The sequence below is a fragment of the Echinops telfairi genome, unplaced genomic scaffold, assembly GCF_000313985.2.
Source record: "Echinops telfairi isolate 266 unplaced genomic scaffold, ASM31398v2 ScPeMD7_6;HRSCAF=24_1, whole genome shotgun sequence".
Lineage (NCBI taxonomy): Eukaryota > Metazoa > Chordata > Mammalia > Afrosoricida > Tenrecidae > Echinops > Echinops telfairi.
The window spans coordinates 19,058,134-19,084,964 of NW_022103903.1; the positions used below are offsets into that span (position 1 = coordinate 19,058,134).

A 26,831-nucleotide genomic window follows, 5' to 3' on the forward strand; every position below is an offset into this window, starting at 1 on the left:
TAAATTGTTATTTTGTCATATCTTGCCCTGTCCGACGTCTCCCTTCACCCACTTTTCTGTTGTCCATCCCCCAGGGAGGAGGTCACATATAGTTACTTGTAATCGGTTCCCTCTTTCCAACCCACTCTCCCTCTACCCTCCCAGTATCACCACTCACACCACTGGTCCTGTAGGGTTGCACTCTTACAGATAGAACTACTCCCCAGGCCTCTGAGTCCAGGAGCCCTGGGGTGTAGGAGTGGAGCACTGGGCTGATAGTTGAATCATCACTGGTTCGAACCCACCAGCCAAGAAAGAAATCTCAGTCTGCTTCTGTAAAGATTTACAGCTTTAGAAACCTTGTGAGGGCCATTCTACTGTGTCCCCTGGGATCATTATGAATCAGAATTGACTTGATGACAGTGGATTTGGTACCCAGAATCTGACCTATGAGTTGAATGAAAATGGTAGATAAGGAGTAAGTCATCCTTACTATTCTTTTCTTTGATATTAGATAAAGCACTAGTTGAACAGCCTCTGTCTATTTTTATAAGTATGTGAGTGTAAAGGTTTTCATGCTAAAATCAGACAACCATTTTGTTTCATTATTGATGTATTGCTGTTGTTCTTGTAGCTCAAAGCTTTTCATAAGCCAGGGTTCCAAGGTGAATGCGTAGATTTCACGAAAGAAGTTTGTGATTTGACTTCACTCACGCCATCGTCTTTTAAAGTTCTTAGGGGCTGGTAAGTGCACTTGACTATTTTCAGCTTTGTTTAATAGCTGTTGTAATTCAGAGAGATATGAAATGTCCTAGTTGTGTGTTTGCACACACAATATATTAAAAAATTTTTCATTACTATTACTGTTATTTTATGTACCGTGCAACTGCAAACCATGTGATAGTCTCTGCTGAATGTGTAGTTTAGGTCACTGTGTGATAGGAAAACACCAGGATGCTGACTCACTAACATTAGGAGGCATTTAGATGCTTTTATTCTCATTGCTCTTAGATTATTTCTAAGTATTTTGAATGTTCATATTGTAGGTTCGTTGCCCTACAGCATACCTACTGTTTTATCCAAACACACAAAGTACTTATTTTTTTTCTTTTAATCCTTTAAAATACTTTTTACCATTTCACACATGAGGATGCTAAGTTCAGTATTGGGACTTCCCAGTACCATAGCCTGACTGTCAGAACCGTGATTTCTTTTCTTTCATTAACAAAACAAAACTAAAGACCTTTTTGTGTTCTTCCAACTACAGAAGAATGCTGAACCTTTCTCACATGTCTGTGAACCTGTGCAGGATTTTCAGGGCCAAAATGTGTCCTGTGTTTCTAATACCTTTCTTAGAACTAATCAAAGCCTTCCAGGTTTTCCTTCAAGATAACTTGGGTTTATCCATTTCTCTCTCTTTTTTTAATCTGAGGACATTGTTATTGAGGATTTGTTTTTAATTTGAGGAGAGTTGAGGTAGTATAATAGTATAGGTAGTATAACTTGAAGGAGTGAGTTGCTGGCCCCAGGGGTTCAGGACCATGGTCTTGACTGGCATCGAGGTCAGTTGGGGTAGCAACATTTACAAAGACAACAACATTCTACATCCTCCTTTGGGAGTGGAGACTGAGGTTTTACAAGACTGTGAGCAGCCATCTAAGGTGCAACTGTTTGTCGCTCCCCATCTGGAAGGAGAGAAAAATGTAGACCAGACCTCAGAATTATGAAAGAGGACGCAGTTGTTGGTCAGGTTGGGCTGCTACCGGCAAGGTCAGCAGGTCGAAGCCACTAGCAGCTCTTGAGAGAGAGAGAGAGAGAGAGAGAGGAGAGAGGAGAGAGAGAAGAGAGAAGAGAGGAGAGGAGAGGAGAGAGAAGAAAGAGGTTTTTCTATTGGAATCAATACTGACTCATAACGATTGCAGAGATCCGACACTTGTGGGTTCACAAGTGCAGTTCTGTTCTGATCTTTAGGATCACTATGAGTCAGTATTGATTGTTTCAATGACAGTGAATGAATGAAAGACGGATTGGCCCCCCAGGACTATTGGTCTTCAGGTGTGGAAGTGAATTCACCCCTATGTTAGAATAATCAGCCATTTCGGATCAAAAGGCTAGCATTTCCCCAGAGACAGGGGGTTAGGAAAGGAGAAATGGACACAGGAGGACAGGGAGGACGCGAGATGGTGAGTGGACATTGAGAGGACTGACGTGAATGACTTGAAAGAAAGTATGGATACATTGTTGACTGTAAAACTGATGATTTGCTTTGCAAACTTTCAGTCTGTATTTATCACAGACCAATCACAGCCCATATTTGTCCCGAAATCTGGATCAGTACTTTTTACTGCTCTGCTTCAAATATCACGGTCATTCTGTAAGTCTAATCAGATCCCATTCCAACTCCTCTGGTTTCTGGCTTTGCTATCAGCTAATTTCATTTACCTGACTCCTTTTTCAACTAGACTACGGACAGGGAAAGAATGTATGTTTCTACACCACTAAAAAACTTTTGATTTCTTCACATACTTAATCAGCAGGTTTTTGAATCTCAGACTCGGTACCTTTAAGTCACTTGAGTGAAGGGATGCCTTTAGCTTACAACATGTTGTCTTTTAAATTTGAGCTCTGTTGTCCAATAGTTGGCAGGCCTTGGGCAAATTACCTAACTATAAGCCTTAGTTTTAGTATGTACAGAATCGAACATTTGTTTCTGTGTCCTACAGTTATTGAGAAGTCAGCAAACAATAGATGTCAAGTGCCTGGTGGTGCTTAGCACTTGGTGGGCATTCAGAAAGTGATGCAGTAACTGTTGCTTTGACACGTCTTTGGTACTTTATGACTCCCAGCATGATGCTGACTCTTAGCATGATGCTGAGTCTGAATGTGTTTTGCCTGAACGTCTTACTGCTTGCCTTTACAGTTGGCTCCTGTATTACCAAGGGGACAGCTCTGTTCATCAGTGTGTGTTAGAAGAAGGCCTCTATGCTGACCTTACTTCCTGTGGCTGCCCAGCGTCCGAAGTCAAATCCCTCAAGCCCATTGGCTATGTGAGTACTTCGCTGAGTGCATTTCTGTTAAGGCTCTTTTCTGGTCCAGTTGGTTATGACTAATGATAACGTGAAGTTGGAAGAAAGGAGGCAGAGAGAATATCAGAGTTTGAGTAATTTGCTTGTTGATATTTTATACCAATAAACTTGAGGTTTCCCAACAGAGTCATAAATTTTTTTGTTTTTCCCCCCAGTGATCTTTTCCATTAATTTGTATACTTTATTTAGCATGCATGCAAAACCCAAACTAGAGGAGTATGGACCTGCACTTGAAACTCATTTTCACCCTGAAGCCAGATTGAGTGTGACAGTTTTCTTACCTTTAAAAAGGAATAACCTTTACGAGACTGCTGGGATAGTAAGCAAGATGATTCTTGTGAAAGACCCAACAATTGATGACCTGTCAATACATACTAGCTGTTTCCATCACTGTTGTTACGATTATAGGTAAATTAAGAAAAATAATAACTAGTCTTGTTCTTCTAGTAGATAAAAAGTTGTAGGACCATCTATCTGCCTGCTGCTCCGTTTTACAATGCCATTTTAAGGCTTTGTAAAATGCATTAAAGTTTTATTAGTGATTTTAAGCCTTGGTTTGTAGAGTCAAGGGCTTTCCTACCTGGTAGGACTCTGAAGTTATGTTGGTTTCTTTTCAGAAAAAAAGCAATAGACCTTAAGAATGTCCAGTGTGAGCAGAAGGATAACATTGCTGTGGGACATCAGCTCCTGGTCAGCAGGGCGGTGTGCATAGGAAGTAGTGGGGATCTGGGTTGTATTGAAGATGTGTCATTGTGATGATTTCCTGGGGACATGTGTAGTCGAAGCTGAGCTTTACACCGAGCAGATGAGAAGCCCTTTCAGCCAGAGCAGGGAGAATGGCCAGGCAGGGATCTTTTGTCTCTCAAGCTAAGCAATGCAGTCTTACTTCACAAGGCATTCTTGGAAAGCGTATTCTTGGTATCTGGCTAAGAATAGAATCTTGGCTGAGGAACAAGAGGAGAAATAAAATTCTTGGTGTCCCTCGGTGGCCCATTAGTCACCAACTTGGAAAGAGTGCGTGGCTGCTGTTGCGTTATCTGTCATAGGAAAACTGGTAAGATAAAGACGGGTCTGGGCAGCCATCGTCAAGGCTGAAGAAAGCATTGGAAAAGTAGACCGCTTTGATCAGGAAGGACTTTTCTTTCTACCACAAAGAGGACTTTGGCTTTTAGTGTGATTCCCAACACTTTGGGCAAATTTCCATGTCAGAAGCTTCTGATTTGGTTTCCTTACTTTAGGACTTCTGTCTTGGAAGCAGCAACACCCCCACCCCCACCCCACCCCGTACCCCCGTGTGAGCTGGCAGTCCTACTCTGTCTGAAAGGAATTTCTAAGCACTTTCTAATGGTCAAGTCAGACAATGATTTGATATGATCTTAAGAGGAAAACATGTAGTTCTGAATGTTAAGATCTCAAAATCTCGAAAGGATTTTGCAGGACTCCTAATCTATGAGCTGAAATTCTAGGGAGAAACCTTCAGTTTCAAAATCAATGAGCTTTACTATTTTACTTTGAAAATGTATGATTATTTTATGTTCATGAAGTGAGAGTGAAAATACACAGAGAGAGGTAAAAGGATTGATTTTGTGTAAATTGCAATGTGTAGTTAAGGGTGACGGCTTTGATCCTGTAGAATCCAGAGTGGGTGGAGGTGCCTCTTGAGAAGAACTTCACATCTATAGCTCACTCTTCACCCCGCTCTCCCCCGCTCTCCCTCCCACCAAACCCCTATATCGCTTTGTGCTTGTGGAGTGGCTTAGTGATCCACTGGGTGTCAGGGTTTCTTCTGATAGCTTTATGGCATGGATCAATGAAGTTAACTTCGAAAAATTTGTGCATGGAATCTTCACCAACCCAGTAAGAATTCAGGACTCTTAGGGCCCCAGAATGGCATTCAGCTCGCTCTTCAGCAACACACTGAAGACTCCGAGAAAACTTTAGCTGGATAAGAGCATGGTGGACAGGTTTGCCATAGGTGGCACTCTTGGGCCCCGGGCATTTTTGGCCACCATGACGCAGGTGAATACGATCGATGACATAATGTTGCTTAGCCTTGCAGCCCAGTCTGCATGCCTTGTTGGCCTGGGCCGAGTGGAGCACCCAGTGCAGCATGAGGAGCTGGTGGCACTGCCAAAAGTGGACCTGCAGAGGAAAGCACTTCACAGTGGACTCCTTCCTTCTCCATAGCTCCTGGAGGTACTTGTGGGCATTCATCTTGGCTTATCTGATGGCTGCTCCAGCCAGAAAGGCTCTGTCTATAGCCTTTTCGCTGCGAGAACGAGTTAAAGACTACCTTTAGCCAACACTGTATGTGAGGGCAGCATATTAGTTCTCCTCATGCTTTGCAAGGGATGCTTGACTCTTTCAAACATCTTTGTTAAAACTGATCTTGGGTAGCTTTTGAAATGGAAGAAATGTGAAGTGAGGTTGGGCATCTTAGCAACTAACTCACAGATTGACCTTGAAGAGGCCTGAACTTTGCAAGATCAGACATGTCTTACCCTGGAAGCTCCATAACCTTGAGTTAATAAGGCCTGGAGAGATTGATTTTTCACCCAGAAAGTCAGCCTAGTAATTTGCAGTAGGTGGAGATGTGACCGGAATTCTTGAAAACTCTGCCCTGCGCATCTTTCTCCTTCTCGGGAAGACCACGGGGAGCGGAACTAGTCACCAGAAGGTAGATATCTGAGTATGAAATTAGAGTAGATGTCAAAGAAGGTGTTCCCACCCTCCAGTGCCCCTCTTGTGTGCATCCTCCAGGCTTGTGTCGCTTCTGCATCTAGACTCGGTCTATGCTCCTTCTCCCCTCATTGTGTCCTTATGTAGAGATCAGTGCACCTTTTACTGTGAAGTTCTTGATACCCCTGCCTTGGCCCCTATCCTGCATGGATTTTCCAGGAAATAATTCTGTATGATTAGTTGACTTTACACATATGCAGGCTAATCTTTTGGTTTCGCTTTCATTGGTTAAGACTACAGGATTCTGAGTGCTGCATGTGGTTGGCATATGCAGAAATGCTCAGATTTCGTGTAGGTACTATTGTCCTAAAGGTATGATGCTAAGGAGTCTTTAAGACTGATCTCCTTAAGTCTTTAAGGAATCTTTAAGACGGATCAGAATGCTTTGCAAATGACAGTTTTGCTGCAGACTGATTTGCATTTGTGTCCCTTACTTTCGGTTGTACCTTGTTGAGGTCCGTGGCTGCATAGCTTGCACTGTTGTTCTCATTTTACAGGGGAAGAAACGGAGAGACTGAATTGATAGGCCAGGCCTCTGCTGCTCACTAACGTGACCTTGGGAACCCAAGCCACCGTTAACGCACCTGTGAAGAAAAGGCGGTGGTGGCGGTGGTTAGGCGCCGTCCAGGCAGTCCCCACCCACAGAGACACTGGGTGCAGCAGCAGGGAACACCACCCGGTCCTGCGCCATCTTCATAGTTGTCCTTATGTTCCGGCCCATTGTTCCGGCCACTGTGTCAGCCCATCTTGTTGAGGGTCTTCCTCGTTTTCTAAAGAGACAGAATAGGTATTTGCAATCTGCCGTTGCAAATATTGTTAATAGGACATTTTAAAAGGCACATCCAGCCCCAGGACTCACGGGGTCTGAAGGAACCCCATGGTGTGTTTGCTTTCACCAGGGGGTTTCAGCAACTAAGTCAGGTGCTCGTTCTCAACTCTGGGCTGAGTTGGTTTGAGTTTTAAAGCATACCAGTTACCACCGTCAAGTCGATGCTGGGTCACCACGAATCCCGTCTTACGAAGCAGAGTGTTTTCAGTGGTGGATATGTGAGCAGCAATTGACTGACCTATGAAGTAGAGAACTGTCAGGTTCACCCTACTCCCACAGGCATCCCAGCACGAGCTCGGTAGGCATCATCAGGCTGTGACCTGATGGACAAGCTAGATGTGCCTCCCCTAGACCTGTTTATCGAGTTGACATGAAATTATGTAACTGCCACCGTCCCCTTTGAAGTAATAATCCAACTCTGGCAGCTGCAAGCAAGCAAAGCAAAAGAAACGCTCTAACCTGGGAGACCGGAGAAAAGCTTCAAATGAACTATGCCTGCGACTGCGTGGAGTTCAGAAGCAGAGCAAGAATTGGCGAGACGGATTCATTATGTTCGGGTGCTGAGTCAGCAGTGCCGCCACAAACCGAGGGTCACCTGCCTGTAAAGATGGAGTCTTCCCCAAATTAACACAATTCCCAGCAAAATGCTTGCCAGATATTTGTCTTTGGGGTTGGGGAGAGGGTATATAAAACAAGAGAAGCGGATCCTCGGGTTATTTTGGAAATGGCCGTGGGCTCAGAATAGCCAAGATGGTTTGAAGAACAGCAGACAAGATCACTTGTTCCACCAAGTGTAGACAGCATGTCACAGCAGAAACCAGTAGGACAGTGGGTATGGTACACGGGGCCCAAAGAGCTGTGGATGAGCACAGTGGGGGACTGGCCTACTTACAGCATTCAGTAGATGACACAGGTCATGTCACAAGACAACGAGGAATGGCGTTGAGCCAATTGGCATGTTATATAGAAAAAGGCTTATTTAGAATCCTTTGTGTGACTCTCAGCACCCAAATAAGTTCCAGATGGATTACTGACCCCAAGGTGAAAAGCAAACTTTTGGAAGAAAACGTCAGAAACAACTCTGCTGTTGTTACTGGAAGAAGGAAGGATTCCTAAAACACAGCACAAAACCAGCCGGAGAAAGGTGAAGGGTTCACTTAGTAGTTTCCTCTTGCTGTGGAAACAAAATGCCACAAGCTTACAAAACACCAAACCCACTGCTATTGGGTCAATTTTGACACCTGATGAGTTCACACAGAGTTTTTGAGATTGTTAATCTTCAAGGGATTTGAACCATGGTGCTGTGATTATCAGCTTCATGCTTAGCCCATAGTGCTACCAGGGTTCTTGTGTCCCAGGCTTAATAGATGTCTTAGTTACCTAGTGCTGCTATGATGGAAATTGCACAACTGGGTGAAGCAGAATTGAATTGCACCATTTAGAAGTCAGAATTCATGGCACCCACTTTAGGGGAAGGCATATGCTCTGTTGGCTCACACTTTAGGAGGAACTAAACTGTCCCTTTTAGCATCTTGGCATCCATCCTCCCCTGGTCCCAGGAGGTCCTGGGAACCTTTGAAACCCTGGTTTGAAAGCACACTGGGTTCCTGGTTGTCCTTGATGTTAGTAGGTGCCTCTCTTTCTCCTCACTTCTCTCTCTTGTTACCTTACAAGAAGTAAAAGGTATTTCAGGCTACCCCCCCCCCCCAACCCCTTACATTGGATCAAGATGTGATGGAAATAAGGTTGTTGCATTCCACCCTTTATCCTTTTACAACTGATTGGTTTATGAGATTACATCACATCATGGGGGATCATTACACAGTCACCAAATTGTGTCTTTGTGTAACTGGCTCAGTTACTGAGACTCATGGCCCAGCCGAGTTGACACCTATTTTGTTGTTGTTGGGTGCCGTCCAGTTGGTTCCTACTCAGAGCGACCTTACGTACAACAGAAGGAACCACGGCCTGGTCCTCAGGCGACTCTTCTGTTTGAGCCCATTGGTGCAGTCACAGGGCCAGTCTATCTTATTGAGGATCCTTTTTGGTTTGTTTGTTTTGCCACCCCCTACTTTACCAACATGATACCTGGGGAACAAAATTCAAGACGCTGAGCTAAAACTGAAGGTCCTTGGTGGTGGTGTGGTTTGTGTTTGACTACTAAACACAACCTTGCTCTGCTGTGCAGACAGAACAAGGGACTACTGCATGGGTTAAAATCGGGGAAGATGTGTATTAGGGTTGTAGCCTTTCACCAGACTTGTTCAATCTATATGCTGAGCTGATCATCAGAGAAGCTAGATTATATGAAGAAAAATGTGGTATCAGGATTCGAGGAAGGCTTACTATCAACCTGCAGTATGCAGGTGACACAACTATTCTTGCTGACAGTGGAGAGGACTTGAAGCACTTCCTGATGAATATCAAGAACCACAGCCTTCAATATAGATTATAACTCAACATAAAGAAGACCAAAGTCCTCACAACTGGACCAAAAGGGTGACATCATAATAAATGGAGAAAGAGCTGTAAGTCCTTAGTATTTCACCTCGGTGTGGTGGTCAGATCGGGCACAATTCCCACACTGTGTCTCCAGTGATTTCCCCTGCAGGTCTATGGGTCAGTGAGGTATGTCATGTCTCATAGTGAGGCCGGCCATATGGTCCTCTCTCTGCTTTGGCTGCTCTGAGCAGAGATATTGTCCTCAAGGCTTGGTGCACCAGCATGTGCTCCACTCTCTCTTCCTCCCCCTTCATTTGCTCCTGGTGCTCGGATCAGACATGTTCCTCTCCCTGAGCTGGTACAGATAAGAACTGGAAACACAGGGAATCCAGGACAGATAAACCCCTCAGGACCAATAATGAGAGAAGCAATACCAGGAGGGGAAGGGGAAGGTGGGAGGAGGGGAAGGGGAAGGTGGGGTAGAAAGGGGGGACCGATCACAAGGATATACATAGAACCCTCTCCTTGGGGGACAGACAACAGAAAACTGGGTGAAGGGAGACATCAGACAGTGTAAGACATGTCAAAATAATAATAATTTATAAATTATTAAGGATTCGTGAGGGAGGGGGTAAAATAAGGAGCTGATACCAAGGGCTCAAGTAGAGAGAAAATGTTTTGAGAATGATGATGGCAACAAATATACAAATGTGCTTGCCACAATGGATGGATGTATGGATTGTGATAGGAGTTGTATAAGCCCCCAATAAAATTATTTTTAAAAGAAAAAAATAAATAAATGGAGGAAAGTGAAGTTGTCAAGGATTTTGTATTGCTTGGATCCACAATCAGTGCTCATGGAAGCAGTAGTCAAGAGATCAAAAGACAATAAGGTAAATTTTTTGTACAAGACCTCTTTAGAGCATTGAAAAGCAAAGACGTTACTTTGAGGACTAAGGTCCACTTCACCCAAGCTGCGGAATTTTCCATTGCCCCTGCCTCATAAGCTTGGGAAGGTTGGACACTGACTAAGGATGACTAAAAAGGAAGCAAAGCATCTGAACTGTACCACAGAGTATTAAAAGTACATGGACTGCTAAAAGGACCAACTGATCTGTCTTGGAAGAGTGCTCCTTAGAGTAAGGTGGCCAGATTTTCACATTGGTAAAGCGGGACACCATTGATAAAGCTCATATCCTGGCAATATAGCCACATGGCTGCTGAAAACCGTATACCCTAGTTTGTCATGCATTCTTTCCAAAAATCGGGACTTTTTTAAAACACCGTGGGACGCGGGACAAATTGTTAACAATCGGGACTGTCCCACCAAAAGCAGGACGTCTGGTCACCTTACCTTAGAGACAAGGTTAGCAAGACTTTGTCTTACATTGGACATATTGTCAAGAGAGAGCAGTCCCTGGAGAAAGACATCGTGCTTGGTAAAGTGGAAGGGCAGCGAAAAAGAGGAAGGCCCTCGGAGAGATGGATTGACGCAGTGGCTGCATCAGTGGGTTCCGGCATGGGAACAGTTGGCGGGTGGTGCAGGACGCGCAGTGTTTCATTCCGTGCTGGTTAGAGTCGCGTTGTGTCGGAACCGACTTGATGGGACCTGACAACAACTATCCTCAGGTGTTTGGCTCACACCTGTCCATCTGCAACTGTAAAGATGACAGCCAATACAACCCTGAATTCATTAATGAGTGTGAACCAATTACAGAATGAGAAGTTTGTGTTGCTGTTGTTGTCAAGTTTTTTCTTTTGCTTGGTGAGCTGAGTAATCCTGGGCATGTGGTTCTCATATGATCAGCCCCACCTTTCTCAGCTGGTAAACCGTGAGCATTAAGCCAGCTTGTGCGTGTGAAGCAGTCCGTGTGATCCCTTGAAAACTGACCTTATTGCCAGCAAATCGCTCCCAACTCAGACTCCCTGCATTATCCATACACGATCATTCAACTTAATGTCACTTGATAGACTGAAGGTATTTATATCCTTTTGTTTCAAATAGAACAAACTAAGATTCCCAGCTAGCGTCTTAACTAATGATTTATGAACCTGTTTTCTACTAAAGTCTAGTGGTTTGCTTTATTAAAAAAAATTTTTTTTAGCAGCAGAGCATTTACTGGACAGCTAACTTGAAATTCTGAGGACGAAATCGCGGCAATAGCTGCTCTCGTGGGTTTAGGTGTCCCGTCCAAGAAATCCATGCCTCCTTTTGTGGTACTTGAATTTTTAGGTAGCTCAGACCACTAGACCTCTCTTGGACAAGGGAAACTCCAGTTACACACTGTGGTGCTAAGGAAGGTCGTGTGTGTGTCTGACTGTGACATTTCCAAACAACGGTAGTCCCTTTGTCATCGTTCTTCTGTGGCTGACAGCAAAGAGCTAATGGTTTGATGATCTTCAATAACTTTCTTCTAAGCACATTTTTTCCCTTCTCTCCGAAACGGAACAGTATGTAAATATTTAATTCCGTCCAGCCACACTTTCTGCATCTTGAGGCACGTGAGGCGAAAGGATGTTGCCGAGCACTGAAGCTGGGGCTGTTCTCAGCAGCCAGTGCCTAGCCGATGTTACAGTGAAATTCTCTGTAGGCCCAGCCTGGTGGTGCGATCCTGAGGCACCGTCAACACCTTCCCATACAAACCCGGAGCACTGTGCAGTGCCAGAATGTCAGTCTGGGTAGTTTGAGGGGACAAAATGTGAAAGTCTTAGTGAGATTTTAAAATGGGTGCCCAGTTGCAGTGTCCGTATGTTAATATAAGTCCTTGTACAGGGTCTTAGGACTTCGAGTTCAGCTGGGAGACGTATTTGGTAAGCCAGTGGAGTGGATTGGAATAGTGATAGAAGATGTTTGCCCAGATGAGCACACTGAAGTACAGAAAATTACTCTTACATCTGACTGTCAGAAATAAGCATGCATGCATAAAGTCACCTCACCGGTAGTGGGGCCATTGTAGAGCCCCCAAGTATAGGGATTAAGAGCCCCACTTCTGGAACCACACTGCCTGGAGTTTTTCTCTCCTTATCTCTGGGCGACCTGTGTCGCAGTTCTCAACCAGTAAAATGCAGTTCCACAATCACCCCTAATCCGCATATATTTTGGGATTTGAGATTTTTCAGATTTTAAGGAATAATCAGTAACTTTTCAGTTATCTAGCTCGGGGTTTATAACCGAATGACAACGGCGGGGCGGAGTGAGGGGAGAGATGTTGGTTTTCAGAGCTTTAGGATTCTGAGACATTAGGTAAGGGAATGTTGACGAGGGAATGCTTGAAGCCCTTTGAACAATGCCTGCCTCGTGGAGTGCCATGTATGTTGCTGCTACCATTTAAAAGGTGGTCTGAGTTGATCCTCTGAGGAAGAGCAATGGATTTTTTTTTAGGGGCATGTTTTTTTCTAAATGATAATTTCACGTATGCAATTTGTGTGCGTGTTCTTTTCTCACTTAACCTTGTCCTGCTCTGAGAAGCTGCATCCCCTTTGCATGACTTGACCTTGACCTCACAGGAGTGTCCTCTTTCTGATAATACCCAAGAAGAGCCTTTGGCCTCAAGTAATCAGCTGCCTTCTGAAGTCACCTGGACTGCTGCCAGTACATTTGTCGAGCTCAAATTGCAATTAAGCTGGCAGTCTCCATTGTCTGGGGAAAGTTCAGCTTGCTGTGTCACTTTTGGTTTTGAAGACTGTTACTAGTTTGTATCTCTTCCTTTCATGTTAGGAGAATGTGTCAGAAAATTGAATTTCAGGGTAATTCTTCACAATTCTAGATTTCTGAGTGATTAGCAATGGCCACTTCTCCCTCATCCTGCCCGAATTAACACTGCTTGTTCTCTTGAGCTTGCCTGACATTTAAGTGTATCTGTACATCTAGACAGCATTATAAACACATCCCCAAATAATAGGTGATATCAACTAAATGATTTGAAAATAAAAAAGCAAAGTTAAAAAATAATTTTTAAAAAGAAAAACAAAGTTAAGTATATATCATAATGATTTTAACACATTCGGTGTTCCCAAGTGAAAAGGCTTATAGACTGGGACATATTACGATATCTTTTTGTTGTTGTTAAGGGAGAAATAAAATATTTCCCCATGTTAGTTTATCAGTCACATTTCTTAATTGGCTAATGTTGTTGGCTTCAAATAATGTGTTTTTAGCATCTGAACATATTTCTTCTCTCAATTTCTTCATCCAGAACACATTTAATTAGACCACTCTGCTCTTCACCACATTTCTCATCACTTAGTCATTTTATTCATTTGCTCTATCACCCTTATGTACCACTCTGGCGGATCAGCCCGTTGATCCACAGGGGTGAGTTCAGCTCCAGTGCTGAAGGGGGGGGCTCAGGGCCATAGTCTTGGGAATGCACCATTCTCTATCTGACCAATGCACATGGGCTTTTGAATGATTTCTTAGTTTTGTTTTATACCCCACTGCCGCCCCCCAATCCAAGACCTTCTAATGCGAGCCTTAAAGGACTCTCCATTGAACAGCATTTGATCTTTGTTCATGTAGAAGGGAAACAGGCAACTCATCACACAGTGGCAGGGTGAGCACAATGTTTGCTATTGGGCTGTGGATTTTAGCCAAATGACTCTACTTGCCACTCCCATAAGATGTCCCGTCTCCCTTCCTTGTACAGAGGACCTCCCTTGATGCTATCTCTGCCTGTCTAAATCCATTGCATACTTCAAGACCGAGCTCCCAGGCCACTGGACCCTCAAAGCTTCCACAACCCCCGCTCATCTGTGCTAAAAATGATGTCACCTTACTATTTGTACTCTCACAGCACATGCCCTTTGCCGCCTTGGTTACATTACAGTATCATGCTGTTTCACCCGTTCAGCTGAGAGTAATGCCCCTTATGCGGTGCTGTGTTTTGATCTGTCATTCCTCCTCATGTCACCCTGGAGCCCTGATGGCATCGTGGTTATGCATTGGTGTGATAACTGCAAGGTTGGCAGTTCAAATCCACTAGCTGCTCCTTGGGAGAAAGAGAAGTTTTTCTACTCCCTTAAAGAATTACAGTCTCGCAAGCTCACAGGGGCCATTGTACTGTCCTGTAGGGTCACCGTGATGCAGCACCAACTGGAGAACACTGAGATAGGTTTGATTTCAGTCACATCTCTCAGCGTAGTGTCTTGCATATACTTATAAACAAAAGCAACGTTGAGTCTGTGTTTGATTGACATGAGGAACAGAGGAGGCCTCACTTATGTAGGAATCAACCCATCTAGTTGTGTGTGTGCGTCTAATGTAATTTTTAATTTTTTTTAATTAGAAATGCCTTTCTTCTTCTTAGGATTGTTATTAAGTGCCTAGAACCATGAATTTTTATATTCCCTGTGACTGCTCCTGGGACCTCTTGAGAAACGAGGGCACCACTCAGTTCTGTGATTTCTGTTGCCAGCGAGAGCAACTCATCGGCAGAACGCGCATACGGTCGGTCTCATGGCACGACCAGGCTGTCAAACACAAGCAACAACTGGGTGTGCAAATCAGGGAGGAAGAGTGCTCCTTTCCAAGAGGAGAGATGAATCAAAAGTGTTAACTGAGGCCAGTCTCACCTCCTGAGAGTGGAGCCGTCAACTCTGCACTGTGAGAACGCAGCGGCTTCGAGCAAGCAGCCCTGCATTCTGACAGGGAACTTCGTGGGCTTTGGTTGGCCTCCCCAGATGGTAACGCGGTTCTCTTTCTCTTTCTTTGTTTCAGGTTTTTGAAGAACCTTCCATTAGCCTTTTCGCTCTGGAACACTGTGAGGGAAGAGAGCTACATCTAGAAGAGGCTGTGAACTCTGTTCTAAATAAGGACCTGCACTTCTACACCCAGTCTGTGTGGGTAAAGAGTGGACAGTAAGTATGAGAGACGGGCCCGCCAGCCTTCTTAGGTTGCTGGTTTAGGACAGAGTGGCCTAGTGATTCTTGATGCTCTGACTGCTGTGGGGTTTGGGCTTGTTGCTCTTACTTGTTTTCTCTCTCAGGGTAGTACCAGGTTACAGTTTGAATAGGAGAAAGCTGTGGGCCCCTAAATAAGAGTAGGAGGGGGCTTCAAAAAGTATGTGGGGAAGTTCCATTCTCTTTCCATTCCATCCTCCCTCGAACTCTGAATCTCCCTCGAATGTAGTGGTCCTGGGCTAGAGGGGAGTTAGCGGGAGATCCCTCTGAGAAAACCGGCCGGATAAGCACAGCACCTGGTCATAGAGAGGAGATGGACCCGGTGACCTTAACTGGGGAAATCCACTTTTTAAAAAAAAAGAAACAGCCTATTAAAAATCAGTAACTTTTAAGGTTAACGCCATTACATGCTTAAGGCAAATCGATTGCAGGACTACGAGTTTTGTTGTATTGATTGGACATGAATATTGGAGAGCTGTCTGTTCCGGGCACTCGTTTTCATGCACAGTGCCAAGCTTGACCTCTGCTGCCTTAGCAGTCTTGCTGTTTCATTCGCGATAGCTGTCAATCGAGGAGAGGCTGCCGGTGTAGTTGTTAGCACTCAGCGGCTCACCTAAAAGTCCCGGGTTCTCCACCCGAGAAAGATGTGGCAACCTGTTTCTGGTAAGATTACAGGCTTAAATATCCTGTACGGTTTGACTCTGTCTTATGTGGCCAGTTGACCGGAGTGAGGATTACATGGGATGATTTCAGACTGTGTAGGGTCATCATGTTTGCCATTTGGAGAGCCCTCTTTAAAGTCAAAGCAAAACAAAATCCATGCTGTTGAATGGATTCCAGTTCCTGGCCACTCGTGTGTTTCAGAATGGAACTGTCCGATGGGGGTTGGGGGCTGTCATTTTGCAGGAACAAATGACCAGTGTTTTTTCCTACTGCTCTGCCAGGTAGGTTCGAACTGCCAGTCTTTAGGGGTTGAGGCCAAACTGGTTTTGGATACTGAAATTCTGCTTAAACTTGCATATCTCTGTAGAATAAGAAATGCAGCCGCCTGCAAGTGAGTGGGCCTGCAGGTGAGGCTGTATTTGCTTGTGGGAAACCCTGCCTCTTGGGTCAGTTCTGCAGATGGAGATGGGCATGCCGTCCCTGCCTGCTCCTACCGCAGGCCATCTCGGAGAGGATGCCTGGCTCTCCCCTTTTAATGTAAATATGGATTTTACTGTTCATGACTTTTAAATTATGTGATAATCAAATATCTGCTCATTGAGGTATCTATGAATCGTACAAGAGAAAGCCCAGGATATCAGTTGATTTGAAAATTAAGTCGACTGTTTTCATCAACGGCTTCTGTTGTATTTACAGATATTTTCTTCTGCATACCATTTCACATAGTTTGGAGTTTATTGAACAACAAATTTATTGGTTCTAATCAAGGTAGAGGTTCCAGTGTTTTACCTCCCTAAATCTGTTTGAAAATAATTCTGTATTCCTGTGATGTGGAACTATCAGATATTTATATTAGTTTTTTCCTTTACATTCCTACCTTAGTGAAATGACTATTTAATGACTCACCTCTGAGACCGTCTCACTTTGTTGGAAAGAAGTAAAAAAAACAAAACTTAATACCATTTTACATTGGCATTCTTCATTCTTTTTACTCTGCACGGACGCCCCCTCTTCCGGAGTCTATAGGAGAATTGGTACACAGTGTAAGACACTGAAGCCTGTGTGAAGATTCTCCTAGGCTGCAAATGGATCATAGGCTAATTCTCACTGCACAGCCGGCGGCCCTCAGTACCAGCTTTTGCTTTGTTTGAATCCCCTTACCACCCCACGTCTTTGATCTGTGGTGTAATGAGGGGCATGCCTTACTGCACCGTCCCACACAGCTGTTCCAGCTGTGGGATTCATTTACATCAATATATAATTAGGTATGGTTCCTTAAAATCTTGGATGGATTTTATATCTGAGACTCCCCAGCCTGGAAAGCTGGGGAAGTGGATCAGCCTCTCTCTGACCCTGCGGACTGCCTCTGTGCCAATCTTCTGCCAGGTGGACGTTTGTCAGCCGGCAGTTGTGGGGGAAGCCAGCACCCCACAACTAATCACGGGTTCAGTAAGCGCAGTTGTATGGTTGAGATATATAAAGATTATAATAAAGTCGTAGAGTAGGAGAGAGAGTTAAACAAAGAAGTCAGACACATTTCACGGTAGCATGCTCACCTCCTGGATCGCCATGATCTGAACAGCCAGGTTCGTACACAGCATGGGCCGAGAGGGCTGGCAAGAAAGCAGGAGCGAGCCTCTTTACTGCTAACCAAGGCTTATTCATCCTTGGGGGGGGCATGATTATAGGTAACCACACACATCACAGGAAGGGGCTGTACAATAATCAACACAAGCAATAGGAGGGGGATATACAATGGGCATAAGCGTAGCAGGAAGGGGATGAGCTAGGGGTGTACACATGATAGGATGAGAAGGGACTAAGGGTATGCATGTGACAAGGGCAGACCCTAGATTCACTATGGCGGCCTAACCTTTTCTGGGTTCTCCTACAAGGAAACAGTCAACTGCTCGCCATATCAGAAGGGAGTGGGCCGTACTTATTGTGGGATAAACAGTGGTGTCTGCTTGCTCTGGATGGCTGATAACCCTTAGGGAGAATAACCTCTGACCTACTTTTCGTTGACCTCCAAGTGTAGTCATTCGCCAGGTGTAGCAAGCAGCTAGGTTTGGCATGTACTCTGGGGAGATGACTTGGGAGAAGTCTTTCTGTTTCCCACAGGCATTGTAGGGAAGGGTCCGTCTAGTCATCCCATCATCCCGGAGCCCAAGCCTAGTCTGTTTGTCTCAGAGACGCACGGCCAGTTCTGCCTTCTCTACCCCTTCTACCCTGGGGCCAGAGCAGTTTCTGGTGGTGGTTCATTGAGATCAGCATCTCCGTGGACTTTCATAAAAAGCCCTCCCCTTAGGTTGTCCCTTTACGCCACAATTTTAAGCACACGTTGAAATCTTTTCCTACGTTAACTGAGAGGTTTAGGTCCCTCAAGGGCATTTCCCTTTGTAAGTTTCAGATGTTTTCATCTGAAAAGATGTGGGTTTGGGGGTTTTGTTTTGTTTTTCCCAGAAAGCTGAAGGGCTGAAGTCACTGGCGATAAGAGCAAAGCCCCTCTAGCTTGTGTTGTCACTCTGTGTGTACACAGCACAGAGGCCACGCCGAACCTCCTCTGGCTTCATATTGCCACAAGGCGGAGGTTAGGCATGTCCCCACCCCCACCCCTCTGTGCCCTGTTCTAACACCAGTCCTTCCTTCCCAGGCACTCTGCTTCCATTCTGGGTTTGGTCATCTGTTTTAATGGCCGCACAGAACTCACAGACTATAGTAACAATTAGAAGGGTTATCAAGGAAGTTAACACGTTACCACAAGTCATGATCAGTAAACCTTAAGGATACAGTTGTTGGTCCACAGCAACACCTCAGCAACCAAGTGTCTCTCTGATGATCAGCCATGTGGTCCCTTGGTTTCTGCCTCCATGGACCAGGAAGCCAGCTGGCTGCTCTGCCTCACAGTCTCATGGTCTCCATGCCGCGGCCTCTGGTCTCAGCCTTGCTCCTTTGCTCTGTCTCATGGTCTCCATGCCGTAGCCTTTGGTGCTGGCTTCTTACACTTTAGACAAAGATCTCCAGTGTGCTCCACTGATGGAGCTTCATCCAGTGGGCCTGCAAATTGACTCCTCTGTGGGTGTCAGAAGCAGCGCTTCTACACAAAGGAATGGCTTTGACGGAGGTTTTATGGGTCTTCAGCAGATCATACCCCTATGGAGTCAAGGATGTTGACTTGGTTCCCACCTTCTCCTAAGGTGGAGACTTAATTCCACCTTAATTCTACCTATGAGCGTAGCAGAGAATGCCTTTCAAAATGAGATTATAGTCACAGACTTACAGGCCAGAATTTAAAATACATACGTAGGACATTTTGACTGCAAGGACCATCGTAAGTAATTTGTTTAATCTCACTAGGGCTGAACCTGGTCCTGAGACCCTCCAGCTGCCTTTCCTGCTGCTGTAACTCTGCCTCCCCCTCTCACTGCTCGCTGCCATCGAGTTGATGCCAACTCATAGCAACCCTAGGGGATGGAGCAGAACCGCCTCTGTGGGTTTCCCAGACTGCCTCATCTTTCTCCCCTGGAGTGGCGTTGGATTCGAACTGTTGACTCTGTGGTTAGCAGCCCAATACGTGACCCACTTGATCCAAGGCCAGTTGCTAGTTCCCACCATGACAGCTTTGACTCACCTGCTCCGAGTAAAACTGCACGGCATTGATTTTTGAGAAGACGATTGTCAGGCCTTTTCTTCTAAGGCATCTGTGGGTGGATGCTCACCTCAGACCTTTCAAGTAAGAGTTGAAAACATTACTCATTTGTACCACCAAGGGACATGTTGGTCCAAGGCAGGGCAACCCAGTAACCTACTATTTTAAGGGCTTTGTCTGGAGTCTGGGAGGCAGCCACCTGGCCCTCCACACATACTTCTTAAAGCACTATTTTTGAGGTGACCTTGAGCCATGCCCCCTTAATTGCCCCAGACTATTGTCCTTCCTTAGTGGTTTGGCTTGCTATGTTTCTAAAGCAGAGAGAACTGCAAACATTTTCTGCACAGGGCCAGGCAGTGAATAGTTTCTCTTTATGGGCCTTCCTCTCTTCTCTGGGGCACCTTTGTGTGATGCCTTTTGCTAGAGAAAGCCTCTTAGCTCCGCCAGATTGATTCTGGGCTCTGGTTTGAGATCCGAAGGACAGTAGAAGGTGTTTGTTTAGTGACTGCGTTAGTGTCTCTGTGGCAAAGGCCCTCTCCCCAGCACCACGAAGGTGAGAATCAAAAACTTCCTCTTTCATGGCCGGATCACCTGCTGACCCAAACCTCCAGAGGGCCCAGGGGCCTGTCCCTCCTTGTAGATGCTAAAGTTTCTGGCTAGTGACATGCTATACCTTAGGCCTTATTTCTAAGCCACTTAAGATACAAATACGTTTTCCAAAAGACAGCCAATGTAGACTGGAATTCATAATTTTTACCTATAAACTCCTTGTGTTACGTTTCACGCTCAGACTTATAAATAGCCATTTCTCGTGGGATTGAGTACACAGAGATTTTACATCTGATTATAGCAGTGAGCTTGATTTGGCAAGCATCTATTGCCAGGACTGCAAATCTCTCCGGTTGAATAAGGTGCCGGCCAACCGTCCTGGCTTCCCAGAGCTCATGTCCTGGCAGGAGAGCAGGGCGTGCCTCCAGCATCTGTAGCGCAGTGTGCAAAGGGCCGCACTAGCCTTGCAGACAGAGCGCCTGGATACCCCTGTGGGTCTTGAGACTTCAGTCTCCTTGAGGCCCTGTGCATGCTCACAACTTAACTCTGCCTGAGTTGGAAGCAGGGAGCTGAGAAAGGATTGTCAAAGGATTTACAGACCACGCATGGTGGCGGTTGTGGAGCAGTGACAGAAGGAGATGTGTCTGGAGAGATAGCAGAGTCACCCCAAGAGGCCCTGAAGGAAATAAGCTTAAGTTTGACTGGGTGGTGGGGGTGATCTGTCTTCAGGTGTTAAGTTGCTATGAAAAGACCCAGCATTATCCAAGGAACACTCGCTTTCAGAGCTGGAGAGAACTTTAGCTCCGCATGTGTTTTTGGAGATGAGAAGTCCCAGTGGAAGGCCCCGCATCTTCTCCCAGTCCAATAGACATCTTCTTAATCACCTTGCTGCACCTGATACATGAAATTGTGTAATTCTGTTTCCTTAAAAAATCTACAAACTTAACTGAAAATCCTATCAGTGGGTGCCCGCTTTACTGACACAATCACTGAAGACAAACGTGTGCATAAGCAAATGTGGTGAAGAGAGCTAATGGTGCGTGGCTATCAAAAGATCTATAGCTTCTGGGGTCTTAAAGGCTTGAAGATAAACAAGCGGCCATCCAGCTGAGAAGCAACAAAGCCCACATGGAAGAAGCACACCAGCCTGTCTGACCATGAGGTGCAGAAGGGCCAGTTATCAGACATCAAAGAACTAAAAATCAGATCAGTGGGTGCCCACCTTCCTGATACGGTCACTGAAGACAAATGTGTGCATATGCAAAGGTGGTGAAGAAAGCTGATGGTGCCTGGCTATCAAAAAATATAGCATCTGGGATCTTAAAGGCTTGAAGATAAACAAGTGGCCAACTAACTCAGAAGCAACAAAGCCCACATGGAAGAAGCACACCAGCCTGTGTAACCACGAGCTGTGGAAGGGATCAGGTATCAAGCATCAAAGAACAAAAAATCATATCATTGTAAAGGGTGGGTGAGTGCAGAGTGGAGACTCAAAAGTCCATCGGTAGCCAACTGAACACCCCCTTACTGAAGGGTTGTGGGGAGGAGACAAGCCAATCAGGGTGCAGGGTAGCAACGATGAAACATAACTTTCCTCTAGTTCTTAAATGCTTCCTCCCCCCACTATCATGATTCATGATCCCAATTCTACCTTACAAATCTGGCTAGACCAGAGGATGTACATTGGTACAGATAGCAACCGGAAACACAGGGAATCCAGGATAGATGACTCCTTCAGGACCAGTGGTGAAGGACGATGCCTGGAGGGTGAAGGGGATGTGAGGTAGAAAGGGGGAACTGATTACAAGAATCGAAGTATTGCCTCCTCCCTGGGGGATCGACACCAGAGAAGGGGCGGAGGGAGACGTCAGACAGTGTAACTTAGGACAAAACTATAATAATTTATGAATTATGGAGGGCTCGTGAGGGAGGGGGGAGTGGGGACGGAGGGGTAAAATGAGCAACTGATATTAAGGGCTAAAGTAGAAGGCAAGTGTTTTGAGAATGATGAGGGCAACAAATGTGCATATGTGCTGATACAATGGATGGATGTATGGATTGTGATAAGAATTGTACGAGCCCCCAATAAAATAATTTTCAAAAAAATCTACAAACAGATTTTTTTTTAAGAATGACCCCTCTTTGGTATAATGGCTAGGCATTTTTGATCAAGGTGTTGTGCTTTTGTTTTCAAGTACCACACCGTTACCTTTCCTGTTCGCCTACAGGTGGATAGCTTACGAAGGATCTAATTTCTTAGGAAGACAAATCCTACTGGAGCCCATTGAGATTCCAAATTGGACAGCATTCAGTGGGTGGAAAACGATTGGATCTCTCCGTCCTATGAAACAGGTAAGCAGAAAAGAACCATAGGGTCTATAATAGCTCACTTTCCCCCCTCTGGTAGTAATGTTGTAAATTGAATCTGTGACAGCTTGGTCACATGCTTTCTTGTGCCATATAGGTGGCAGGTATGGGGGGAGGAGAAGGGGGAAACATTGAGCAGTGCATGAAATTATATCCGTGTCCAACAATGGATTTTACTTTTGAGTTTGAAAGCTTACTGGTGATGTGCACCTTTTAATGGAGAAAGGAGACATAGTGAGCTCGGTGGCAAGCCAGGAAAAGAAGCATGAGCTTTGAGACTGCTGGTTTTACTTTGCAAGTACTGGATTTCCTGTTCCCAACTTACATAATACTCAGGATAGCTCCTGGCAGTTTAATTGGAATAATATTTACCGCACACCTACTGCTTGTCACTTTTATGTTTGAACGCTTCCCACTGCACTTTGGATACAATCTGAACTCCCCCACAGGGCCCTGATGATCTGACTCCCCCTGCATCTCCATCTCCATCTTTCCCTAGTCGTCTTTTCGCTGGGGGCGTCACGTGGGCCAGCCCACAGCCTGCTCCTTCAGTTAGGCTGTGCCCTCCATCTCCCCTCAGCCTTTGCCCTGTGCATTAGTGCAGATTCAGCTTTGCATTGGCCCTCAAAGATGCCTTCCTCAACCCTTTCTCCCAATAGAAGTTGGATCCCCCAACCACCTGGTTCTGTTTGTTTTGTTTGTTTTTCTACGAAGGCCCCCTGGTGGCTCAGTAATGAAGCACTCAGCTGCTATCAGAAGGTCAGTGGTTTGAACCCCACCACCCGATCAGCTGGAGAAAAATGAGGCTGTCTCGGAAACCCTGTGGGGACAGTTCTTCTCGGTCCTGTAGGGTCACTGTGACTCCGAATTGACTTGACAATGCAGAGGGTCTTACTTCTTCAAGGTGGTTTCCCTTTTGTACCAGGAGAGTTGGGACTAGATCGGCATCTTTCTAATGAGTGTATAAGGGAGCCATCTGAACCGAACAAGGAAAACCAAAGGAGAATTAGTGCACTGGAATGGTGATGCTGGCAGTGAATATTGAACAGGACCAGGGACTGCTGAAAGCACGCACTGACATGTAGTGGAAGAAGTACCGCCAGCGTGCTCCTCAGAGGCCAGGATGGCAAGCTTTTACCTTACATACTTTGGACATACTGTCAAGAGAGACCAGTGCCCAGAGAGGGACATCACGCTTGGTGAAGTGGAGGCGCAGCGAAGGAGAGGAAGGCTCTCAAGGAAGGATTGACACAGTGGCTGCCTCAGGGGGCTCAGGCAGGAGACCAGTTGTGGGGATGGCTGCGGGCTGGACAGGATTTCATTCCTGCTGTGCATAGGGTCGCTATGGGGCAGTGCCCACTCAGTGGCACCTAATAGCAGCCACTCAGAAACAGGACGAGAAGAATCCCACCACCACCCAGAACGAAGAGCCATCAGCTGAGCACTCGCAAGATCCCTGCCTGATGTGTCGGGGGCACCGGAGATGGCAGTGCTGAGACCGTGAGACAGAGAGAGAGAGGCAAGTGGGCTCCCTAGTAGACCATGGAATAAAGCCGAACCCAAGGGAACATGGGACTCAGAGGCTGCGCACCAAAGAGGGACATCCTGCCGGCATGGCTGAGATGGGGCTCTGACAAAGAGCCTGTTAGCGTCCCTGATAAACACCATCATACTGTGAGTTCTCTGTGGCCATTGCAACAAATGATCAAACCCAGCACTGGGGAATGTGGGCTGGTTCGTGCCTGAAACGGGTAAAGGAAATGAGAAGAGGGTGGAGGCCTGCCTGACCCCCACCTCATGGAAATTGTTCTAGGGAAAGCGTGGAGTGGGCTTCTCCTCCCTTCTGTACCCAGGAAAGGTCAGATGTGGCCCCCACGACATTCCCTCCAACTATCTGCTGATAGAAACTTGAGGAGCAAAGAATTTCTCATTTTGAAATGCAGGAAAGAATGTCCCTGCCCATTTTCCAGGACCCTGGGGAAGAGTATAGCTGGAATAGCACCCCTGGTTTATTATACAGACAGGTTATTTTCCTCTGCTGCTTATTGAAGCCACAGTCTAGACTCCTGGCAAAGAGATCCTTGGCTTCTGAGACAGTGTTTTGGATCATTTGACTCTTTGGGAAGGCTATTGGTACTGGGTTTATTCCGTGCTCTTTTTAGAAATAATAAGAGTAACTGAAATGTAATCTTCTTTGAGGCTGTGAATTAGGAAGTCACTAATGTACTTACAAAGTATATCTGTATTTTTAAGTAAAATGGCAGAGGAGTCAGACTATAAATGTGCAATCAGGGTAATTAGTACCTGCCTTGAGTTAATTAAAACTGTTTGGTCCTAAAATAATTGGAGCTCTCTCATCTGTGGTTATGCCTGTGTTCCGATCTGTACCAGGTAATAAATCTGTACTAAAGATATCTTGAACCTCAAGAATTTATAATGATTTCATTGGAAAACCAGGTTGAATTACAGAAAGTGAAGCACCTTACTACAGCATTATAAATATGAAAGTTGTCATTTAAAATATTCAGCCAAAGAGAGGTTTTACTTACCTGCCTCCATTGGTCAGATAATAATGTGTTTTCTCGCTGTGTTGCTTGTGTAAGTTCTTGGATGTTTCTCTCCTTAGGAATTCTAAACAAGTATGGATTGTGAGATGAGTTGTATGAGCCCCGAATAAAATGATTTAAAAAAGAAAAAGGAATGCTAAACAGGGTTAACAGTTTACCATAATTCAGTTGACCTTGAGTTAGTCTTTTGTAAACTTCAACAGTGAGATAATTTGTTACCATACTTCTCATATTGCATTTACCTAGTATTTGCTTCTAAGAGTAAACGAGCTGCCTGATTAAATAGCAGCTCACGCGTTCTTTATGTAGCCAAGGTTCTGAGAAGCCAGCTTCTGATCCAAGGCAGCAAGGCCGGTGGGTGCCCTGTGCCTCACATGATGACCGGAGGCCGCAGTTCCACTCCGTCGGACGGGGTCTCGATGAGTCAAAATTGACTCTGACCATGAGTTTGGGTGGAGTTCTGAGGGTGCAGTAGCCATCTCTGTTAGCGCTGCCTGCCGGGGAGCTGTGCACTGCTCGTCACAATGCTGGCCGTTCAAACCTGCCTGCTTCCCTCAGGGAACGTTAAGGCTCCCACTTCTGGTTGAGATGCTCAGCCTCAGAAAGCCTTGTATTGGGGTGACTGTGAGTCAGAAGCGACTCGATGGCAGTGGAGGGACAGTGTGCAGTCAGTCGGTCAGCTGTGGACTGCTAACCACAGGGTAGGTGCGGGGTGTTCAAACCCACTAGCTGCTCTGAAAGAGGAAGATGGGGCTCGCTGCTCCTGTGGAAATTTAGTCTCAGAATCCCTAGGAAGGGTCCTACTTGGTCCCAGAGGGTCGCTCCGAGTTGGAATTGCCTCAGCAGCAGTGGGTAAGTAGTGATCGAAGCGTTCACTCTCTTCTGGTGACCAGCTACAAAGCGTGCATGTGAAAAAGGAAAGAGCCTTAGCTGTGAGGGTCCTCAGCTACAAAAGTCTGGCAGACCAAATGCAGAGGGTCTCCCGGGGCAGCCCTTTGGCATCTCATCATTGGACTTGCTTCCCTGGGGCTTTGCATGCTCTTGTATCTCCCTTAGCAGAACTGGGCACATGACTTGCTGTAGGAAATCCAACTGTCTAATTCTTGCCCAGCCCTTGTGACGTGGAGTTCTTTGAATGAATCTACTTCCTCTTGCCACCCAAAATGCTCCCAAAACAAAGACAGTACAATATAAACGTTGTGCTCAGTAGTCTAATTTAATTCGCATACATACTTGATTCTCTATATTTGCCAAAGGGGGAAGAGTGTCGCTTTTCACCCTCCACGTACCCACCCAGGCTGCCCTTTTTTTAACGTGATTGATGCCAGATTCCGGAGGTGGTTGTTAAGCGGCTGTTCTCCCCTTGTCCTAGCCTGCGGTGTACATCCGGATACGGAACCGAGCCCAGAATGAGTATCTGACCGTCACTGGAAACCTCGCCGACATGAGGGCGACCTCCGTGTGCATTTCTCCCTACAGTGGGAAAAACACGCAGCTCTGGCACTACTGCCGAGGACTCTTCAAATCCAAGGTAACCCACCCCACCAGGTGCCACGGAGTCATTGCCGACGCATGCCCACCCCGCGTCTGTCCCAGCCGAACTGTGTCCCGCGGAGTGGTCGAGGGCCGGTTGTCTACTTCATTGCCGGGCCTTTCTTCCCAGGGTCTCGGGGCTGGTGGCTCTAACCACTGAATTTGTGGTGAGCAGCCGAGTGAGGAAACTCCCTAAGGGGAGTATCCCTGGCCTTTGGGGTCTTTGATCTGTTCTCCTGGGAACAAAAATCTAACAAACCAAATGGACTGATAAGATAATGCCAGTTCCTTAGGAATGATTTCTTCCACAGTATGCGTATGGTACAAAAGTATGGCTGAAGAGAAGTTTTTTGACCCAGAAAATCCAGGTTTGATATTTAAGTTAAACAAACATATGCCTAAACAGTGTTTGAAAAATCAGGATGTCAGTCTCTGGTGGACAGTGCCTCGGTGAGACAGTCCTTCAATGGTCCGGACAGTCAATGGCCTTTGAGATTCTCCATGGAGTCACTGCGGAGTGCTTAGAAAAC

At 45.7% G+C, this 26,831-nt stretch overlaps 2 protein-coding genes across 2 annotated transcripts in view; one reads left to right on the top strand and one right to left on the bottom strand.

Annotated features, from left to right (window-relative positions):
* CRYBG3 (crystallin beta-gamma domain containing 3) overlaps positions 1-26,831 on the top strand; it is a 151,064-nt gene that overhangs the window by 120,968 nt on the left and 3,265 nt on the right. Inside the window, exons 17-21 of the mRNA XM_045286223.1 lie at positions 614-723; positions 2,900-3,026; positions 14,792-14,931; positions 22,063-22,186; positions 26,141-26,299. Coding sequence (XP_045142158.1) covers positions 614-723; positions 2,900-3,026; positions 14,792-14,931; positions 22,063-22,186; positions 26,141-26,299 — 660 coding nt within the window. The remainder of the gene's footprint in view (positions 1-613; positions 724-2,899; positions 3,027-14,791; positions 14,932-22,062; positions 22,187-26,140; positions 26,300-26,831) is intronic.
* LOC105978947 (60S ribosomal protein L15-like) lies at positions 4,794-5,279 on the bottom strand. Its single transcript, XM_045286246.1, has one exon. The coding sequence runs from the start codon at positions 5,277-5,279 to the stop codon at positions 4,794-4,796; it is 486 nt and encodes a 161-aa protein (XP_045142181.1).